Source organism: Zalophus californianus, chromosome 3, assembly GCF_009762305.2.
Source record: "Zalophus californianus isolate mZalCal1 chromosome 3, mZalCal1.pri.v2, whole genome shotgun sequence".
In the NCBI taxonomy this organism is placed as follows: Eukaryota; Metazoa; Chordata; class Mammalia; order Carnivora; family Otariidae; genus Zalophus; species Zalophus californianus.
The window spans coordinates 140225058-140242756 of record NC_045597.1 but is presented as its reverse complement, the minus strand read 5'-3'; the positions used below and the strand labels follow the sequence as shown (position 1 = coordinate 140242756).

Sequence of the window (17699 nt, the reverse complement as noted above, 5' to 3'; positions counted from 1 at the left end):
GGCAGAGACATAATTAGGAACCAAACTCTGCTCCCTACACCCACCCCTCCTGCTCACCCCTCCCTCCCAACCCACCAACCCCCTCTCAAGAGACTAACCACAAACAGAAGGGACACCACAAGCACAGAGAAGTGGAAAGATCACACCCACACCCACCCTAAACACTCCAGGCTTGGAGGCCCTTGGAAGACAAATCCCCATAACATTTGGCTTTGAAAACCAGTGGGGCTTAACTTAGGGAGTTTCTGCAATAAGCAGGATTTAACTCTAGGTACTTTAAAAAAAAAAACAAAAAAAAAAAAACAGCCGTCATAGCTCTGGGAGACACCCAGAGAGAGATTAAAAAATAGTCCCCACCCTTAAAGGGCCAGCATAACAAATAATCTAGCAAGATACAGCACAGAAGCAGCAGTTTGAAAAGCGCGGGGATATACTGAAGAAGGTTTATTCACTCATCTCAGAAAGGCACTGGAGAGATCCTTAGGAAACTTCTCCAAGAACAAAAATGCTGGCGAGCACCATTTCTCCCCCCTACCCAGGCTAGATAGCCTGACACTTGCAGGAACCAGCAAGAACACTCTCTACCTATCTTGTTAGTACCAGACACCCTGTAAATGTTCTCCTTTGGATCTACCCCACCCAACCCGACCCACTCAGCAGGTGTGCCTCCAAAGCAGCTCCTGCCCTGACTCTCCCTGCAAGCAACCCCAACAAGGACCAGTGCCACTTCAAAGTGACTCCTGCCCTGGCGAGAGGGCAATATAACCAAACACCAGTGTGCTGGCAGTCCCAGCAGCGAACCTTATAGCTGGCAGTGCAGAGAACGTGCCCTTCTGATTAGTCCTAGACTAGGAGTAGGTATCTGGTCTGACGGCCCGCCCTGCCCACAAATGAAAGCCTTGCAGGCGACAGTGTGGGGAGAGCACCCTGCAGGTCAGTGTGAATACAGCCCCAGCAGACAGGCTGAGGGCAGGCACCTGGTCTGACTGCTGACACTACCCAACCACAAGCAGTGGCCCCCACACTGGCCCCTTAACAACACAAGGACCAAACCCTACCCAGTGTACCCACAACAGGCAAAGTGGGCCACTGCAGCCACTGGACTGAAGGCAAATGTGGCTCAGCCACAACAACAGGGCACACAGAACCCACATAGGAGACACTCCTGAAGTGCCTGGTTCTGACGAACAAGGAGCATTGAGCTGCAGGGTACCACAGGATCTCTTCTTCATAAGGCCACTACTTTCTGGATCAGTTGACATAGCTGACTTTCCTAATACACAGAAACAAACACAGAGAATTAGACAAAATTAGGAGACAGAAGACTGTGTCCCAAATGAAAGAACAGGACAAAGCCACAACAAAAGAGCTAAATGAAATAGAGGTAAGTTAGGGGTGCCTGGGTGGCTCAGTTAATTAAGTGTCCAACTCTTGATCTCAGCACAGGTCTTGATGTCAGGGTTGTGAGTTCAAGCCCCACACTGGGCTCTACGCCCACAAAAAAAAAAAAAAAGAAAGAAAGAAAGAAAGAAATGGAGATAAGTTATATGCCTGATAAAGAATTCAAAGATGAAAAACTAAATAACTGAAATTAAAATACACAAAGGGAGGGCGCCTGGGTGGCTCAGTCGTTAAGCATCTGCCTTCGGCTCAGGTCATGATCCCAGGGTCCTGGGATTGAGCCCCACATCGGCTCCCTGCTTGGCAGGAGGCCTGCTTCTCCCTCTCCCACTCCCCCTGCTTGTGTTCCTGCTCTCACTATCTCTCTGTCAAATAAATAAAATCTTAAAAAAAAATACACAAAGGGAATCGACAGCAGATTAGAGGAGGCAGAAGAACAGATCAGCAATTTGGAACACAGGGTAATGGAAAGCCACTAAGCAGAACAGCAAAAAGGAAAAAAAAAGAATAACAAAAACTGAGACTAGGTTAAGGGAACTCAGCCACATCACCAAGTGTAATAACATTTGCATTATAGGGATCTCAGGAGAGGAGAGAGAGAAGGGGGCAGAAAGCTTATTTGAAGGAAAAATTCCCTAATCTGGGGAAGAAAACAGACATCCAGATCCAGGACGCACAGAGGGAGAGAGTGTGCCCAAGCGTGGGCACGGGGGAGGGTCAGAGGAAGAGGGAGAGAGAGAATTCCTAGCTGTCTCCATGCTCAGCAGTCCGGAGCCCAACATGGGGCTCAATCCCACAACCCTAAGATCATGACGTGAGCCAAAATCAAGAGTCGGACACCTAACCAACTGTGCCACCCAGGCACCCCAAGAAAGGAATTCAAACATAACACTAAAGAAAGCCATCAAACCGCAAGGGAAGAGTAAAAGAAGAAAGGAACAGAGAAGAACTGCAAAAACAACCATAAAACAAGTAACAAAATGGCAATAAGTACATATCTATTAATAATTACTTTAAATGTAAATAAACCATTAAATGCTCCAGTCAAAAGACATAGGGTGAATTATACAGGAATTTTTTTTTAAAGTTAAAAAAAAAGACATAGGGTGAATTATACTGGAATTTTAAAAAATTTTTAAATTAAAAAAAAAGACACAGGGTGACTAAATGGATTTTAAAAAAAAAAGCAAGACTCATCTTGCTACCTATAAGAGACTCACTTCAGAACTAAACACACATGCAGATTAAAAGTGAAGGGATGGAAAAAACATTCACCATGCAAATGGGAGCAAATGAAAGCCAAGGTAGCAATATTTATATCAGACAAAATAGACTTTAAAACAAAGACTGTACCAAGAGACAAAGAACACTATATAACAATAAAGGAAAGAATCCATCAAGAGGATATAACAATTATAAATATCTATGTACCCAACATGGAAGCACCTAAATACATAAAGCAACTATTAACAGACACAAAGGAAGAACCTGACAGTAATAAAATAATAGTAGGGGACTTTAACACCCCCCCTTACATCAATGGAGAGATCATCCAAACAGAAAATCAAGAAAATGCTTTAAATAACACATTAGACCAGATGGACCTAACAGATATATTCAGAACATTCCATTCAAAAACAGAATATACATTCTTTTCAAGTGCACAAGAAACATTCTCCAGAACACATCACGTTAGGCCACAAAACAAGTGTTGATAAATTTTAAAAGACTGAAATCATATCATGCATCTTTTCCAACCACAACGGTATGAAACTGGAAACCAAACACAAGAAAAAATACGGGAAGAACACAAATACATGGATGCTAAACCATGCTACTAAACAATGAATGGGTCAACCAAGAAATCAAAGAGGAAATCAAAAATACACAGAGACAATGAAAATGAAAACACAACAGTCCAAAGTCTTTGGGTACAGCAAAAGCTGTTCTAAGAGGGAAGATTAGAGGGTTACAGGCCTACCTCAAGAAACAAGAAAAATCTCAAATAAATAAGCTAACTTTACACCTAAAGGAGGTAGAAAAAGAACAAAGCCCAAAGCAAATAGAAAAAAGGAAATAATAAAGATTAGAATAGAAATAAATGAAATCGAGATTTTAAAAGCAATAGAATAGATCAATGAAACCAGGATCTGGTTTTTGAAAAGATAAACAAAACTGATAAATCTTTAGCCAGGCTCATTAAAAGAGGAGAGAGAGAGAGAGAGCACGCACTCAAATAAAATCAGAACTGAAGAGTAACAACCAACACCACAGAAATACAAAGGATTATAAGAGAATATTATAAAAAATTACATGCCAACAAACTGAATAACCCAGAAGATATGAATAAATTCCTAGAAACATATAATCTTCCAAAACTGAATTAGAAAGAAATAGACTCTCTTCCTCGGCGCTGCCTGCAGAGGCGGCAGCCATCTGTTACTGGGCATCATGGCTGTCCTCAGACCTCTGGTGAAGCCCAAGATTGTTAAAAAGAGGACCAAGAAGTTCATCTGGCACCAGTCAGACCGCTATGTCAAAATTAAGTGCAACTGGCAGAAACCCAAAGGCATTGACAATAGGGTGCGCAGAAGATTCAAGGGCCAGATCTTGATGCCCAACATTGGTTACGGGAGCAACAAGAAAACAAAGCACATGTTGCCCAGTGGCTTCCAGAAGTTCCTAGTCCACAACATCAAGGAGCTTGAAGTGCTGCTGATGTGCAACAAATCTTACTGTGCAGAGATTGCTCACAATGTCTCCTCCAAGAACCACAAAGCTATTGTGGAAAGAGCAGCCCAGCTGGCAATCAGAGTCACCAATCCCAACGCCTGGCTGCACAGCTAAGAAAATGAATAGACAGCTTATTGTGCACATCATATTTGTGTTAATAAAACCATAAAACTACAAAAAAAGAAATAGAAAATTTGAACAGAATGTTTACTAGAAATGAAATTGAATGCATAATCAAAAAACCTGCAACAAACAAAAATTCAAAACCAGATGGCTTCACAGGTGAATTCTACCAAAAATTTAAATAAGACATAATACCTATTCTACTCAAACTATTAAAAAAATTATATATATATTATATATACACAGAAATATATATAATATATACATATACAGAAAAAAATTATATATATATGTAAACATACACACATACACACACACACACACACACACACACACACACACACAGAAAAAGAGGGGGCCTGGGTGGCCCAGCTGGTTAAGCATCCAACTCTTGATTTAGTCAGGTCATGATCTCTGGGTCATGAGATCGAGCCACATGTTGGGCTCTGTGCTCAGCGGGGAGTCTGCTTGAGATTCTCTCTCTCCCCCTTCCTCTTGCCCCTCCCCCATTCACGTGCAGTCTCTCTAAAATAAATAAATCTTAAAAAAAAAAGAAAAAGGAAACCTTCCAAATTTATTTTATAAGGCCAGCATTACCTTGAAACCAAAGAAAGACACTACCAAAAAAGAAAACAAGAGGCCAATATCTCTGATGAACACAAATGCAAAAATACTCAATAAAATATTAGTAAATCAAATCCAACAATACATTTTATAAAAATCATTCACCACGATCAAGTGAGATTTAGTCCACGGATGCAAGGGTGGTCCAATATTTGCAAATCAATTAACATGATATATCACATTAACAAGAGAAAGGATAAAAATCATATGATCATCTCAATAGATGCGGAAAAAGTAACTGACAAAATACAACATCCAGTCATGATAAACACTCTCAATAAAGAAGATTTAGAGGGAATATACCTCAACATTATAAAGGCCATATATGAAAACCCACAACTAACATCATCCTCAATGGTGAAAACCTGAGAGCTTTTCCTTTAAGATCAGGAACAAAATAAGGAGGTTCACTCTTACCACTTTTATTCAACAAAGTACTGGAAGTCCCAGCCAGAGCAATGACACAACAAAAAGAAATAAAAAGCATCTACATTGGTAAGGAAGAAGTACAACTTCCAGTGTTTGCAGATGACATTTTACTATATATAGAAAACCCTCAAGATTCCACCAAAAAACTATTAGAACTAATAAATGAATTCAGTCAAGTCGCAGAATACAAAATTAATACACAGAAATCTGTTGCATTTCTTTTTTTTTTTTAAGATTTTATTTATTTGAGAGAGAGCATAAGCAGGAGGAGAAGCAGAGGGAGGGAGAAGCAGGCTCCCCGCTGAGCAGGGAGCCCGATGCGGGGCTCGATCCCAGGACCCCAGGATCATGACCTGAGCCACAGGCAGAAGCTTAACCAACTGAGCCACCCAGGCACCCCTGTTGCATTTCTATACACTAATAATGAAGTAGCAAAAAAAGCAATTAGGAAAATAATCCCATTTACATCAAAAGGAATAAAATACCTAGGAATAAACATAACCAAATAAGCCTATTTACAATGACACCAAAAGGAATAAAATACCTAGGAATAAACTTAACCCTCCTAAAACCATAAAACACTGATGAAAAAAACTGAAGATGACGCAAACAAATGAAAAGATATTCCATGCTCACAGACTGGAAGATCCAATATTTTTTAAATGTCCATGTTACCCAAAGCAATCTACAGATTCAATGCAATCCCTATTAAAATACCAGCATTTTTCAAAGCACTAGAATAAATAATACTAAAATCTGTATGGAACCACAAAAGACTCCAAATAGCCAAAGCAATTCTGAGAAAGAAGAACAAAACTGTGGGTATAACAATCCCAGATTGCAAGATATACTACAAAGCTGTAGTATCAAAACACTATGGTACTGGCACGAAAACAGACACATAGATCAATAATAAAGATCCCAGAAATAAACCCATGCATATATTGTTAATTAATCTATGAAGAAGGAGGCAAGAATACACAATGGAGAAAAGACAGTCTCTTCAACCAATGGTGCAGAGAAAACCGAACAGCTACCTGCAAAAGAATGAACGGGGACCACTTTATTACACCACACACAAAAAATAAATGCAAAATAGATTAAAGACCGAAATGTCTAACCTGAAACCATAAAACTCCTAGAAGAAAACACAGGCAGTAATTTCTTTGACATTGGCTGTAGAATCATTTTTCTAGGTATGTCTCTTTGAGGCAAAGGAAACAAAAGCAAAATTAAACTATATTGGGACTACGCCAAAGTAAAAAGCTTTTGCACAGCAAAGGAAACTATCAAGAAAACAAAAAGGCAACCTGCTGAATGGAAGAAGACATTTGCAAATGATATATCCAACAAGGGATTAATATCCAAAATATATAAAGAACTTACACAACTCAACACCCCCCCAAATAATCCAATTAAAAGTTGGCCAGTGGACCTGAATAGACATTTTTCCAACGAAGACACAGAGATGGCCAACAGACACATGAAAAGTTGCTCCAAATCACTAATCGTCAGGGAAATGCAAATGAAACCCACAATGAGATACCACCTTACACCTGTCAGAATGACTAAAATCAGAACCCAAGGAATAGTAAGTGTTAACGAGGATGTAGAGGAAAAGGAACACTCATACACTGTTGGTGGGAATGCAAATTGGTGCAGCACACACTTTGAAAAACAGTATAGTGGTTCCTCAAAAGATTAGAAATAGAATTTCGATATGATCCAGTAATTCCACTACTGGGTACTAACCCAAAGAAAACAAAAACACTAATTCTAAAAGACATATGCACCTTTGTTTACTGAAGTATTATTTACAATAGTCAAGATATGAAAGTAACCCAAGTGTCCATCCATAAATGAATGCATAAAGAAGATGTGCGATATTATTACAATGGACTGTTACTCGGCCATAAAAAAGGAATAAGATCTTGCCATTTGCAGCAACACAGATGGACCTAGAAGGTATAAGGCTAAGTGAAATAAATCAGTCAGAGAAAGATAAACACCATATATGATTTTGCTCATGTGTAGAATTTAAGAAACAAATGAACAAAGAAAAAAAGAGACCAAAAAAACAGACTCTTAAATATAAAGGACTAACTGGTGGATGCAGAGGGGAGGTGGGCAGAGGGATGGATGAAATAGATAACGGGGATTAAGAGTATACTTATCTTGATGCACACGGAGTAATATATAGATTTGGATCATTATACTGTATACCTGAAACTGTATGTTAATTATGATTTAATTTTTAAAAAATCATCATCAACTAGGAAAAAAAGATTGATAACCCCAAGAGGAAAACAACAAGATAACTCATGGAGCAAGATTCTGGGGAAGGAATCATCAAAAAAGATGAGCAGATGATCTGGCTGTGACATATTTCTAAGTATGATAACCAGAGTAAGTTCAGTTCATTTAGCTGCCTGGGCAGCTATTTTTGTACTAAGATCACCACCACTCTTTTCTAAGCAATAGCTGATTAGAACAATGTAGACATGTGACCCAGCTATTGGGAACAAGATGGTTCAATTACTTGTTGCTACTGGCTGAACATCCGGGAGGAGAGGGGTTACCATATTTTACCGTTTGGACAGAAGAGCCAAAAAAGCTATCTGCTTAGAGAAACAAGTAGCAGATACTAGCAAGAAGTGATGCTAGCAAGAAACCTGATGGCTTTCTGGGTTTTAGTTCTGATCCCACCCTGAGGCCAAGCTCCATTCCTGCCCTTGGGTTCTTTGGTGCCCCTGTACTCTTACAATAAATTCCCCTTTTCTTTTTTCACTTAGCTCAAATTATTTAATACGTCTAAATAAAAGTTTAATTAACACACATGCTAATAAGAATTCATTCTTAAAAAAGGTTGCCACTTGTATGAAATCTGAAGACAGGCAGAGCAAACTAGAATGTACTTTCTGAAAATAATGGCAGATGGCAGGAAAGAACTTGGAAATAAAGCCAAAATCAAACTAGAGATCTAATAATTATGGTGTGAAGCTACAAATATTTTACAAAGACAAAGCAGACAAAATACTATCGAAATCAAGATCAATATAAAAGAACAAAAGTAGAACCTTCTACTTCAAAAAACAGATTTTTAAAATTTTATTTCAAAAAGGGATTACCACTATGTCAAAACACCAAGACATTCTCAGATAAAAATGCCCAATAATTGAAAATGTGAAAATGGAGATTGAAGAGTTATAGATATTAACTTAAAAGTTCCCTCAATAGTAGTGAAAGCTAATACAGGAGATTTCACTTCAAAAATGAAGCTACTAATTTTTTTTAAAGATTTTATTTATTTATTTGAGAGAGAAAGCGAGTGAGAGAGCACAGCAGGGGAGAGGGAGAAGCAGGCTCCCCGCTGAGCAAGGAGCCTGATGCAGGGCTTGATCCCAAGACCCTGTAATCATGACCTGAACCGAAGGCAGACGCTCAACCAACTGAGCCACCCAGGTGCCCCAAAGCTACTAATTTTCTTTAAAATTCATCAAATATAAGATAGACTAATACTGAATGGAGAAAAGGATGAATTAATGGACAGATATGTGATAAGGAAACATAGTATGATGTTATAGGTAGAATCTAAGTGGTTGGTATAAAAGTGTTCATTATAAAATTGAATTTTGCAATATGTTTCAATTTTTTCAAAATAATACGTTGGGTAAAAAAAGAAAACTACTGACATTACAATTCTTAAGGTGCATCACAAGATGCAGAAAGATTTGACCAAACAGTATGAGCCATCTGAATAAGCATGTAGTGTACAATATTTACTGATAACAATAAGTGGTTTAAACTGGCACATCTGGGGCGCCTGGGTGCCTCAGTCCTTAAGCGTCTGCCTTCGGCTCAGGTCATGATCCCAGGATCCTGGGATCAAGCCCCACATCGGGCTCCCTGCTCAATGGAGAGCCTGCTTCTCCCTCTCCCTCTGCTGCTCCCCCTGCTTGTGCTCTCACTCTAACAAATTCATAAAATCTTTTTTAAAAACTAAAAATTTAAAAAATAAATAAACTGGAACATCTTGGCCAGTTGCCTCAGCTCTCTCTCCTCATCACCTCCAAGGCCCAGGCAAAGTTAAGCAATATTTCCTAGGCTCTCTGTGGTCATGTTTTAGTTTCCCCTTAGCAACTCAGGCCAAAACATTGCATTTCCTTTTATGTGAATTTCTGGAAAGCTGCTTCCTTAAATTATAAGATATAAATCTGCTCAAACATGATAGGAGTCTTTCTCCTAGGATTCCAATAATTTCCAATTCTTTATTCTTGGTCAAAATTAAATCCAAACAAGCAACTGTGCTTTATTTCTGCCTCTGCCCACCGAGATGAATGAATAATGTATTCCAATGTTCTTTAACCCATTAAAGCCCTTTTTAAATATATGCCTTACGGAAATTTTTAAGGATTTAATTGTAAAAAGTTTATCACAGCATTCTTTATAATAGGGAAAGATTAGAAACAATTAAAAGTGATACTGTACTGGCTGAACTTATAGTACCTACATATACTGCAGTACTTGATGAGTCACTGAAGATGAGGTTGCCCATTAGTATTTCTTGACATAGAAAGTTATACGCAAGATAGTGAGCGAAAAATGGTGGTTTCAAGACATTATTACAGCATGACTTTACACACATATGCCATATCTAAAAGATGCCAAGATGCCATAATGTTTATCTCTTATTTTCAACGTTAGTCTTCATTTTGATTATTATTTTGTTCTTTTCTTTAAACAAAATGTGTAACATTTCAGCATAAGTTAGGTACCCTCTGATTTTTTAAATTGTAAATTAACTGCCAGATATTCTGCTCGCAGAATAAGACTTCTAAAAGCTATCCAGGTAGCTGAAGGCCCCCGACATTACTAGAGCCAACTGTCATACTAGTTCTTTATTATATTGTCCACTTTCTCTTACTCTTTCTGATTCTATTCTCATCCAAATGCTCTCAACAAAGTTTTTATCCTCAGATTTAAGAATTTTCACATAGCATCTTAACATAGAAGAGCACTCCTCCACCCTTCTAATCGATGTTTCCTTGAAATGAAGATGCCCTTCCATTGCTGTACCAGTCATCATTCCTCCCCCTTCTTGCCTCTATTCTAGCACTTAGCACCCTGCTGTAATAGAACTATGGACTCTGAGAAACAAACTGAGGGTTCTAGAGGGGAGGGGGTGGGGGGGGTGGGTTAGCCTGGTGATGGGTATTAAAGAGGGCACGTATTGAATGGAGCACTGGGTGTCATACGCAAACAATGAATCATGGATCAAAAACTAATGATGTAATGTATGGTGATCAACATAACATCATAAAATAAAATTTAAAAAAAAAAAGACAAATCAGTCTTCCTTAGTAGACCTACAAGTCCCATAAGGCAAAACTAGGTGCTAATCCTCCCCAGTGCTTAGCACATAGAAAACAAAGAATTGACTGCCAACAAACTTGAGTAGATGGAAGTTCAAACAGGTGAGAAGATGCCATGAGGTATCTAGCTGATTTAAATGAATTAAAGTCTCCAGGCCTAGATATTATATAGCATGATACTTAACAATGATTTTAGAGTTACTATTTATAATATGAGAAATCATGGGGAAGAGATAACAGACAACAGCCCAGTATCACCTCCCTCGATTCTCAAAAATAAAAAGATCCCCACAACCCAGAGACCCTGAAGCCTGGTGTCAAGCAAGCAAAGATCTTCCAGAGAGTGGCACAAGGAAAGCTGTGGAAGCTAAAAAATGTAGCATGAATAAGAGACCTTGACTAAAACAGAACAGACAGGTAAATTAGAAGCTAAGGTCTCGAAGATACACACTTTAAACAGTGTGGGGGTGGGAGGATTATGAATTGACTCCAGCAACACTTGTTACTGTCCTATCACAACACACATGTACCTCCCCTTAGGGTATGTGCACATACTATCCCTGTGCCTGGAATGCTCATTCAGTTAGATATCCATGTAGCTTAACACTCGCATCCCCTTCAAATATTTGCTTAAATGTCATGTTCTCCAGTGATATCCTATTTAAAATGTGAACCCTACCTCCTTACTCTGTTCTTTTTCTTTTTCCCATAGCACTTATCTAACCTTCTAACACACTTAATAATTGACTTATTTACTGTTATTATCTATTCCACCTATTAGAATGTAAGTCCCATGAAAGAATAGATCTTTGTCCATTTGTTCACTGATATAGCCCAAGCACCTAGAACACAAATGACCAATAAAAACTTGTTTAATGCACAAAATGGATGTAAGAAAGATTGTGACGAAAAAAAATGACTAGGACTGGTAATATCAGCACAGTATCAAGGAAAAAGCTCTAGACTTGAGATAAAAGATCTGGATTCAAATCTAAGCCCTACCACTTACTATAGCAAATGACTGTTTTCTCGCAAACACCTATGAACTTCAGTTACTAATCTGTAAAATGGGTGGTTGTGAAGGTCATAGGAGATAAATGTGTTTAAGAGTAGCAGCATAACTACAGAATTATTTGAATATATTAATTCAAAAGAGAGTTCAGGGATGCCTGGGTGGCTCAGTTGGTTAAGTGTCTGCCTTCCGCTCAGGTCATGATCCCAGGGTCCTGGGATGGAGTCCCATGTCAGGCTCCTTGCTCAGCGGGGAGTCTGCTTCTCCCTCTGCCTGCGGCTCCCCCTGCTTGTGCGCTTGCTCCTTCTCTCTCTCTGACAAAATAAATAAATAAAATCTTAAAAAAAGAGAGAGAGAGGGGGGCACCTGGGTGGCTCAGTCAGTTAAGCAGGGGCCTTCGGCTCAGGTCATGATCCCAGGATCCTGGGATCAAGCCCCGCATCGGGCTCCCTGCCCAGTGGAGAGCCTGCTTCTCCTTCTCCCTGTCTGCCGTTCTGCCTACTTATGCTCTCTCTCTCTCTCTGTTAAATAAATAAAAATCTTAAAAAAAAAAGAGAGACTCAATCAATCATAAAAGAAAAAAAATGAAAAGAAAACCCAGAAAGGTAACTTCATTTGGAAACAAGAAAGGACAGATAATGAATTAGATTTCAATTTACAACTGTGCTGTCCAACATTAGGTAAAACTAACCACATATGCCTATTTAACTTTAAATTAAATAAAATTTAAAAAAATTTAAAATTCAGCTCCTTGGTCACAATGGCCATATTTCAAGTGCTTAATGGCCACATGTGGTTAGTGGCTACCATATAGGACAGCAGATTACAGAACATTTCCAGCATCACAGAAAGCTCTAGTGCAGAGTGCTGATTATAAACTTTGATAGCAGAATAGAATCGAAGTGAGTGTTATTTTAATATCCCTGATGCTGGATTCCTGGAAAGTTCAGAATGAAGAAATGCAAAATCCAACCACATAAACAATCTGAGTGGGAACAGCAAACTGTGAATATAACAAATGAAATAATTCATATTATTTCATTGCAAGGTCCTAGAATACATGAACACGCCCCAGTTGATAATATGAGGTCACTGATAAGGCAACTATAAATAGAATTTGGAGAGGCCCAGTGAAGTTGCCAACAAGAATTTGGCCAGCATCCCAGCTCAAATCTCTGGTTAGTAACTTCAGATATGCCTGCAGGACAAATATTATATGCAATACAATAGTTTTCTTAGTGAGTGATTAGATACCTATAGCTCCAAATCTCACCCAAGCAGCAAAACTCCCTTGTCAAAAGTAACTGCAGCTACTTAGAATGGTAATAGCCTCCCTTAATGAGTAAGCCTATTTCAACTATTAAAAGATCTAGAATTAAATATACAAATGCTTAAGAAGGGAATCAAAGTCAGATGTTAATGTTTTTGTTTCAAGAAAGCTATGCAGAAATTGATCTTTTATATACTTACAAAATTGAAGAGGCTCTCGCTTCTAAGAATGGCTTATAACAAATTTAAAATGTGTAACTGAGTTATAGATTTAGACTTGTGATTTTAAGCTGATCTTACAAGTTTATAAATAACATTTGAACAATGCAAAGACTTTAAGGTCAGTGTTTAAAAAGTTTAATGTTTACATGAATGATTTAGTATCTAGGGGCATTTTATTACCTCAAACAAATGATATACTTAAGAAAATTGAACATATTATAAACTAAATACTATTTTAATTATTTTAGCCTATTTCTATGCAGCAATATCTATAAAAACACTAGATATGTACTTCATATTAAAATCAATAAATAACTATTCAAACTTAAATTAGCAACCACCTAAATGCTCATCCTTAACAAAATGGATAAACTGAATGGGGTGCCTAGGTGGCTCAGATGGTTAAGGATCTGCCTTTGGCTCAGGTCATGATCCCAGAGTCCTGGGATAGAGCCCCAAGTTGGGCTTCCTGCTCAGCGGGGAGTCTGCTTCTCCCTCTCCCTCTGCTCCTCCTCCTGCTCTTGCTCTCTCTCTCTAGCAAACAAATAAATAAAATCTTAAAAAAAAACAACAAATAATGTATAAATTGCAGTATATATCCATCCAATGGAATACTATTCAGCAGTAAGAAACAAAATACAAGAGAGAACAACATGGATGAAGATTACAAACATTATGATGAGGGAAAGAAGCCACACACTAAAGAATATATACTGCATGGGGGCGCCTGGGTGGCTCAGTCGTTAAGCGGCTGCCTTCGGCTCAGGTCATGATCCCAGGGTCCTGGGATCGAGCCCCGCATCGGGCTCCCTGCTCCGCAGGAAGCCTGCTTCTCCCTCGCCCACTCCCCCTGCTTGTGTCCCTTCTCTTGCTCTCTCTCTCTAATACATATATATTAAAAAAAAAGAATATGCACTGCATGATTCCATGTATATAAAGTTCAAAACAAGCAAATCCAAACTATAGTGGGAGTTGAAAAGGAACATGAAGAAGGCTTGTGGGGACTGGTAATGCTGTTTCTTAATCTAAATACCGGTAAGATGGATGTGTTCACTTTGTGAAAAGTAATTAAGCTGTAAACTTATGATTTGTGCATTTACTTTTATAATAAATTATGTAATAATTCAATAAAGTTTAGCAAAAAAAAAAGTATATATACAAACATTTATAACTACCCAAGTAAGATTGTAAGCCACGTACCACCCCAAATTATCCCTGGACCATCAGTACTATGTGTACTATTCTTTGGAAACATTAACATATCAAAGAAAGAAAAGGGGAAAGGAAGGACATGTCCCAGGAATAGCAATAATACTGGTGTATAGCTAGAGTACATAGTAGGTATCAAGAAAATAAGAGGCCTAGAAAGGCCCATTTGCTTCCCTGGAAGACCTTAACTGCCCTAACCAAGGAAACTGCGGATGTATTCAGTAGGCAATGAGGATGACACATGCAAATGATGCAAGTAGAAGACTACCTACCATAAAGTTTTCAACCCTTTCCCTTAATTTACCCAAAAATATATCAGCAATACCTCTATTCTCTGGCATCTAGTTTCCAATCTGGAGGGAATTCAGAAGAGTAACTGTCCTGGTCGTATCTCCCCAATGGTCACACAGTTATCCCTTCTCATGGGAGGAGTGATTTACCTGGTTAGTAATTTCTGAGAAGAGGCACCAGGCTTCTGGAGTCAGCCTTTTTTCTCCTTAGAATCTATCAGCTACAAAGTGGTTATACTCCTGTCTCTCTCAGGGCCATGTATAAGGCTTACCGGAGCTGGCTCTGCCCTTGCAGGGGAGGCCTTCTGTGGTCCAGCATTACCTGTGACTGTCTATCCAATTCAGGCAGTCCAAATCTAAGCCATATTCTCCAACCAGCTTTATTTGTAATAAAGCTGACATTTTTATCTCCACCTGTCTATACTCTATGTATTCTCAATTGATTCTGAACTCAGATGTGGGACAGTGATAAAATTAAATATTACTCCTAAAGCCTAAAAATTAAGAGAATACTAATGGGGGGAGGGCGATTACTACTTCATGTCAAAAGAGTAAACTCTACTCAGGATACTTTGATTTGGTTTGGAGTTGAAATTAACATACTAATCTGCTGAACAACAGAAACTCTCTTCTTAATAAATAAGAAAATAAAACTGAAAGGAGTAATACTTGCTTAGCATTTGCTTTTAAAAAGTGTTCCATAAAGTATATCATCTGACTACAACAGCACTCCATTCCTCTGCAGCCTAAAAAGAGATCACTTAATTTATTCCTAGATATTTTTTATTAAGTGACTGGGAGTAGGTGGCTTTATAGTAAGTAAATTCCTGACATAAAGAAGTTTACTTGCAGAAAATGTGGTCCATCCCAAAATGATACTTGCAATTTAAGAGATGTATGCTTCTGTTTTATTCTCAACGTTGTTTTCTCGCACAAACGAAACAGCAAAATTCACTCACATAAGGAAATAGGTTGGTGTATTTTTTAAAACCATGCATTACATTTTCTAAAATTATGAATTTCAGTTTGATAGGATCATATATTTTGTAGATTATTCAGTAAGTACAATATAAACTAATGCCTTAACTATACGACACTGTATTTGATCATGATCTCTTTAATCACAAATGGTTGAAACTTGGCATGACAAAGATGCCCTCCTAGGAAACATTTACATGAGGTTAACTCAGCTTTTTCGTTCTGGAAAACATCTACCAAGGCTTCTGGGAGATGTTAAGTAATACATGATTTTTTTAAAGAATGGTGTGTATAAGTGGCAGTATAAGTAAATTAAGCAATTAGTAGCAGTCTTAATCAGATCTTCCTTTGATCTAAGCAGTAGAGTTTATAACCTCTGTAAAAACTGCCACAGAACAGTTCTGACTAACCCAAACCACAACTGGGAAAGCCGTTAACAGTGCGGAGGGATGGATGTCACAAGGGATTTTTTTCTTCTCTTTTTCTAACATTACAATAGCTTTTTAAAAATATTTTATTTATTTATTTGACAGAGAGAGACAAAGCGAGAGCAGGAACACAAGCAGGGGGAGTGGGAGAGGAAGAAGCAGACTTCCCGCCCAGCAGGGAGCCCAATGCAGGGCTCGATCCCAGGACCCTGGGATCATGACCTGAGCTGAAGGCAGACGCTTAACCGACTGAGCCACCCAGGCGCCCCACAATAGCTTTTTTTTAAACTGAAAAAATCCAAAACCAAGGCATAAAAATGTCACATACTTAACTGGCATTTACTGTGATTTTTAGGAATCTATAACTGCATCCAGTGGCAAGATGAAAAAGAGAAACTTCATGCAACTTAAAGAAAAACAGAGAGTCCAAAAGTAAATCATCACTCTTGAAACTGCTCAATAACTTCAAATAATGAGAATATATGTTCCTGGATAGAAGTAACTAGAACCAACTCATAGGGGACCAACGTGATAAGTGCAACAGGTTGTGATCAGCCAGCCCTTTTAAATATCCACATTCCTCAGGACTTTTACCATCCCTTTTCTATTATCATTGTCTCCAAACTCCCATGGCATATAGTCACATAATTTTATGTACTACCTAACGCACTACTTTGCAAAACTCAAATCCATCTTTTCTTCTCTATTCTCACTGCCATCATCTTGATATAATCCTTCATTATTTCTCACCTGTTCTGCTACAACAGCTCCCTAACTGGTCTCCCTATGTGCAACCTCATCCTTCTCCAGCCCATTCTTAATACTGTAGCTGGATGCAAATCAAAACCCAATCTGATCAAGTCTCTTCCCAGCTTAATTGCCTCAAGGGTTTGCCATCACCTAACCTTCTTGGCTACTTCATTTTTCTTTATTACATTTATCACCATCTGACATACTATATTACTTGTTTGCTATCCCCATCCCAACTAAAATGTAAGTCCCTAAGGGCAGAGTTTTTGTCCACCACTATATGTTGCATAGTAAGCACTGAAATAGTCACACATGAATGAGTAAATGAATGAATTAATGGACTGATGACCTGCCAGGGCCCTCCTCTTTTTACTTCACTCCCACCTCTACCAATACTGAATTGCTTAATTACCTAAATACAATATGTACTTTCATGCCCCCTTGCTTTGCCATATGCTATTACCTTTGCCTGGAACTGTCGTCACCATCCAATCTGCCACACCATCATCCATATTTTAAAATGTCTCCAGAAAGCTTCCCCTGAACCCAAGGATAATCACTCTTTTTTTCCTTTGTGCTACATCTGTACCTTTGTTATAGCAGCTCCACTCAAACTGTACTGAAATGTGTATCTCCCTTACTATTGTGAATTCTTTGAGGCCAAGGATAATTATTCATCTCTCTGCCTTCAGTGCTTAGGACAATACTTGTCATAAAGCAACTACTCTATAAACATTAGATAAATTAACATACATGTGACTATCCTGTAAGGGAAATGAAAACATGAAGTTTCAAGAAGTCACTCCTTCAATTCCATGATGATAACCAGCCCTGAGATAGAAGAATTACAACCAATGAC

General features: G+C 38.5%; 2 protein-coding genes across 4 annotated transcripts in view; one reads left to right on the top strand and one right to left on the bottom strand.

Moving 5' to 3' along the window:
• Window positions 1-17699, bottom strand: part of AGPS (alkylglycerone phosphate synthase) — a 182300-nt gene that overhangs the window by 123820 nt on the left and 40781 nt on the right. The window lies entirely within an intron of this gene.
• On the top strand, window positions 3853-4248 carry LOC113919695 (60S ribosomal protein L32-like). Its single transcript, XM_035726652.1, has one exon. The coding sequence runs from the start codon at window positions 3853-3855 to the stop codon at window positions 4246-4248; it is 396 nt and encodes a 131-aa protein (XP_035582545.1).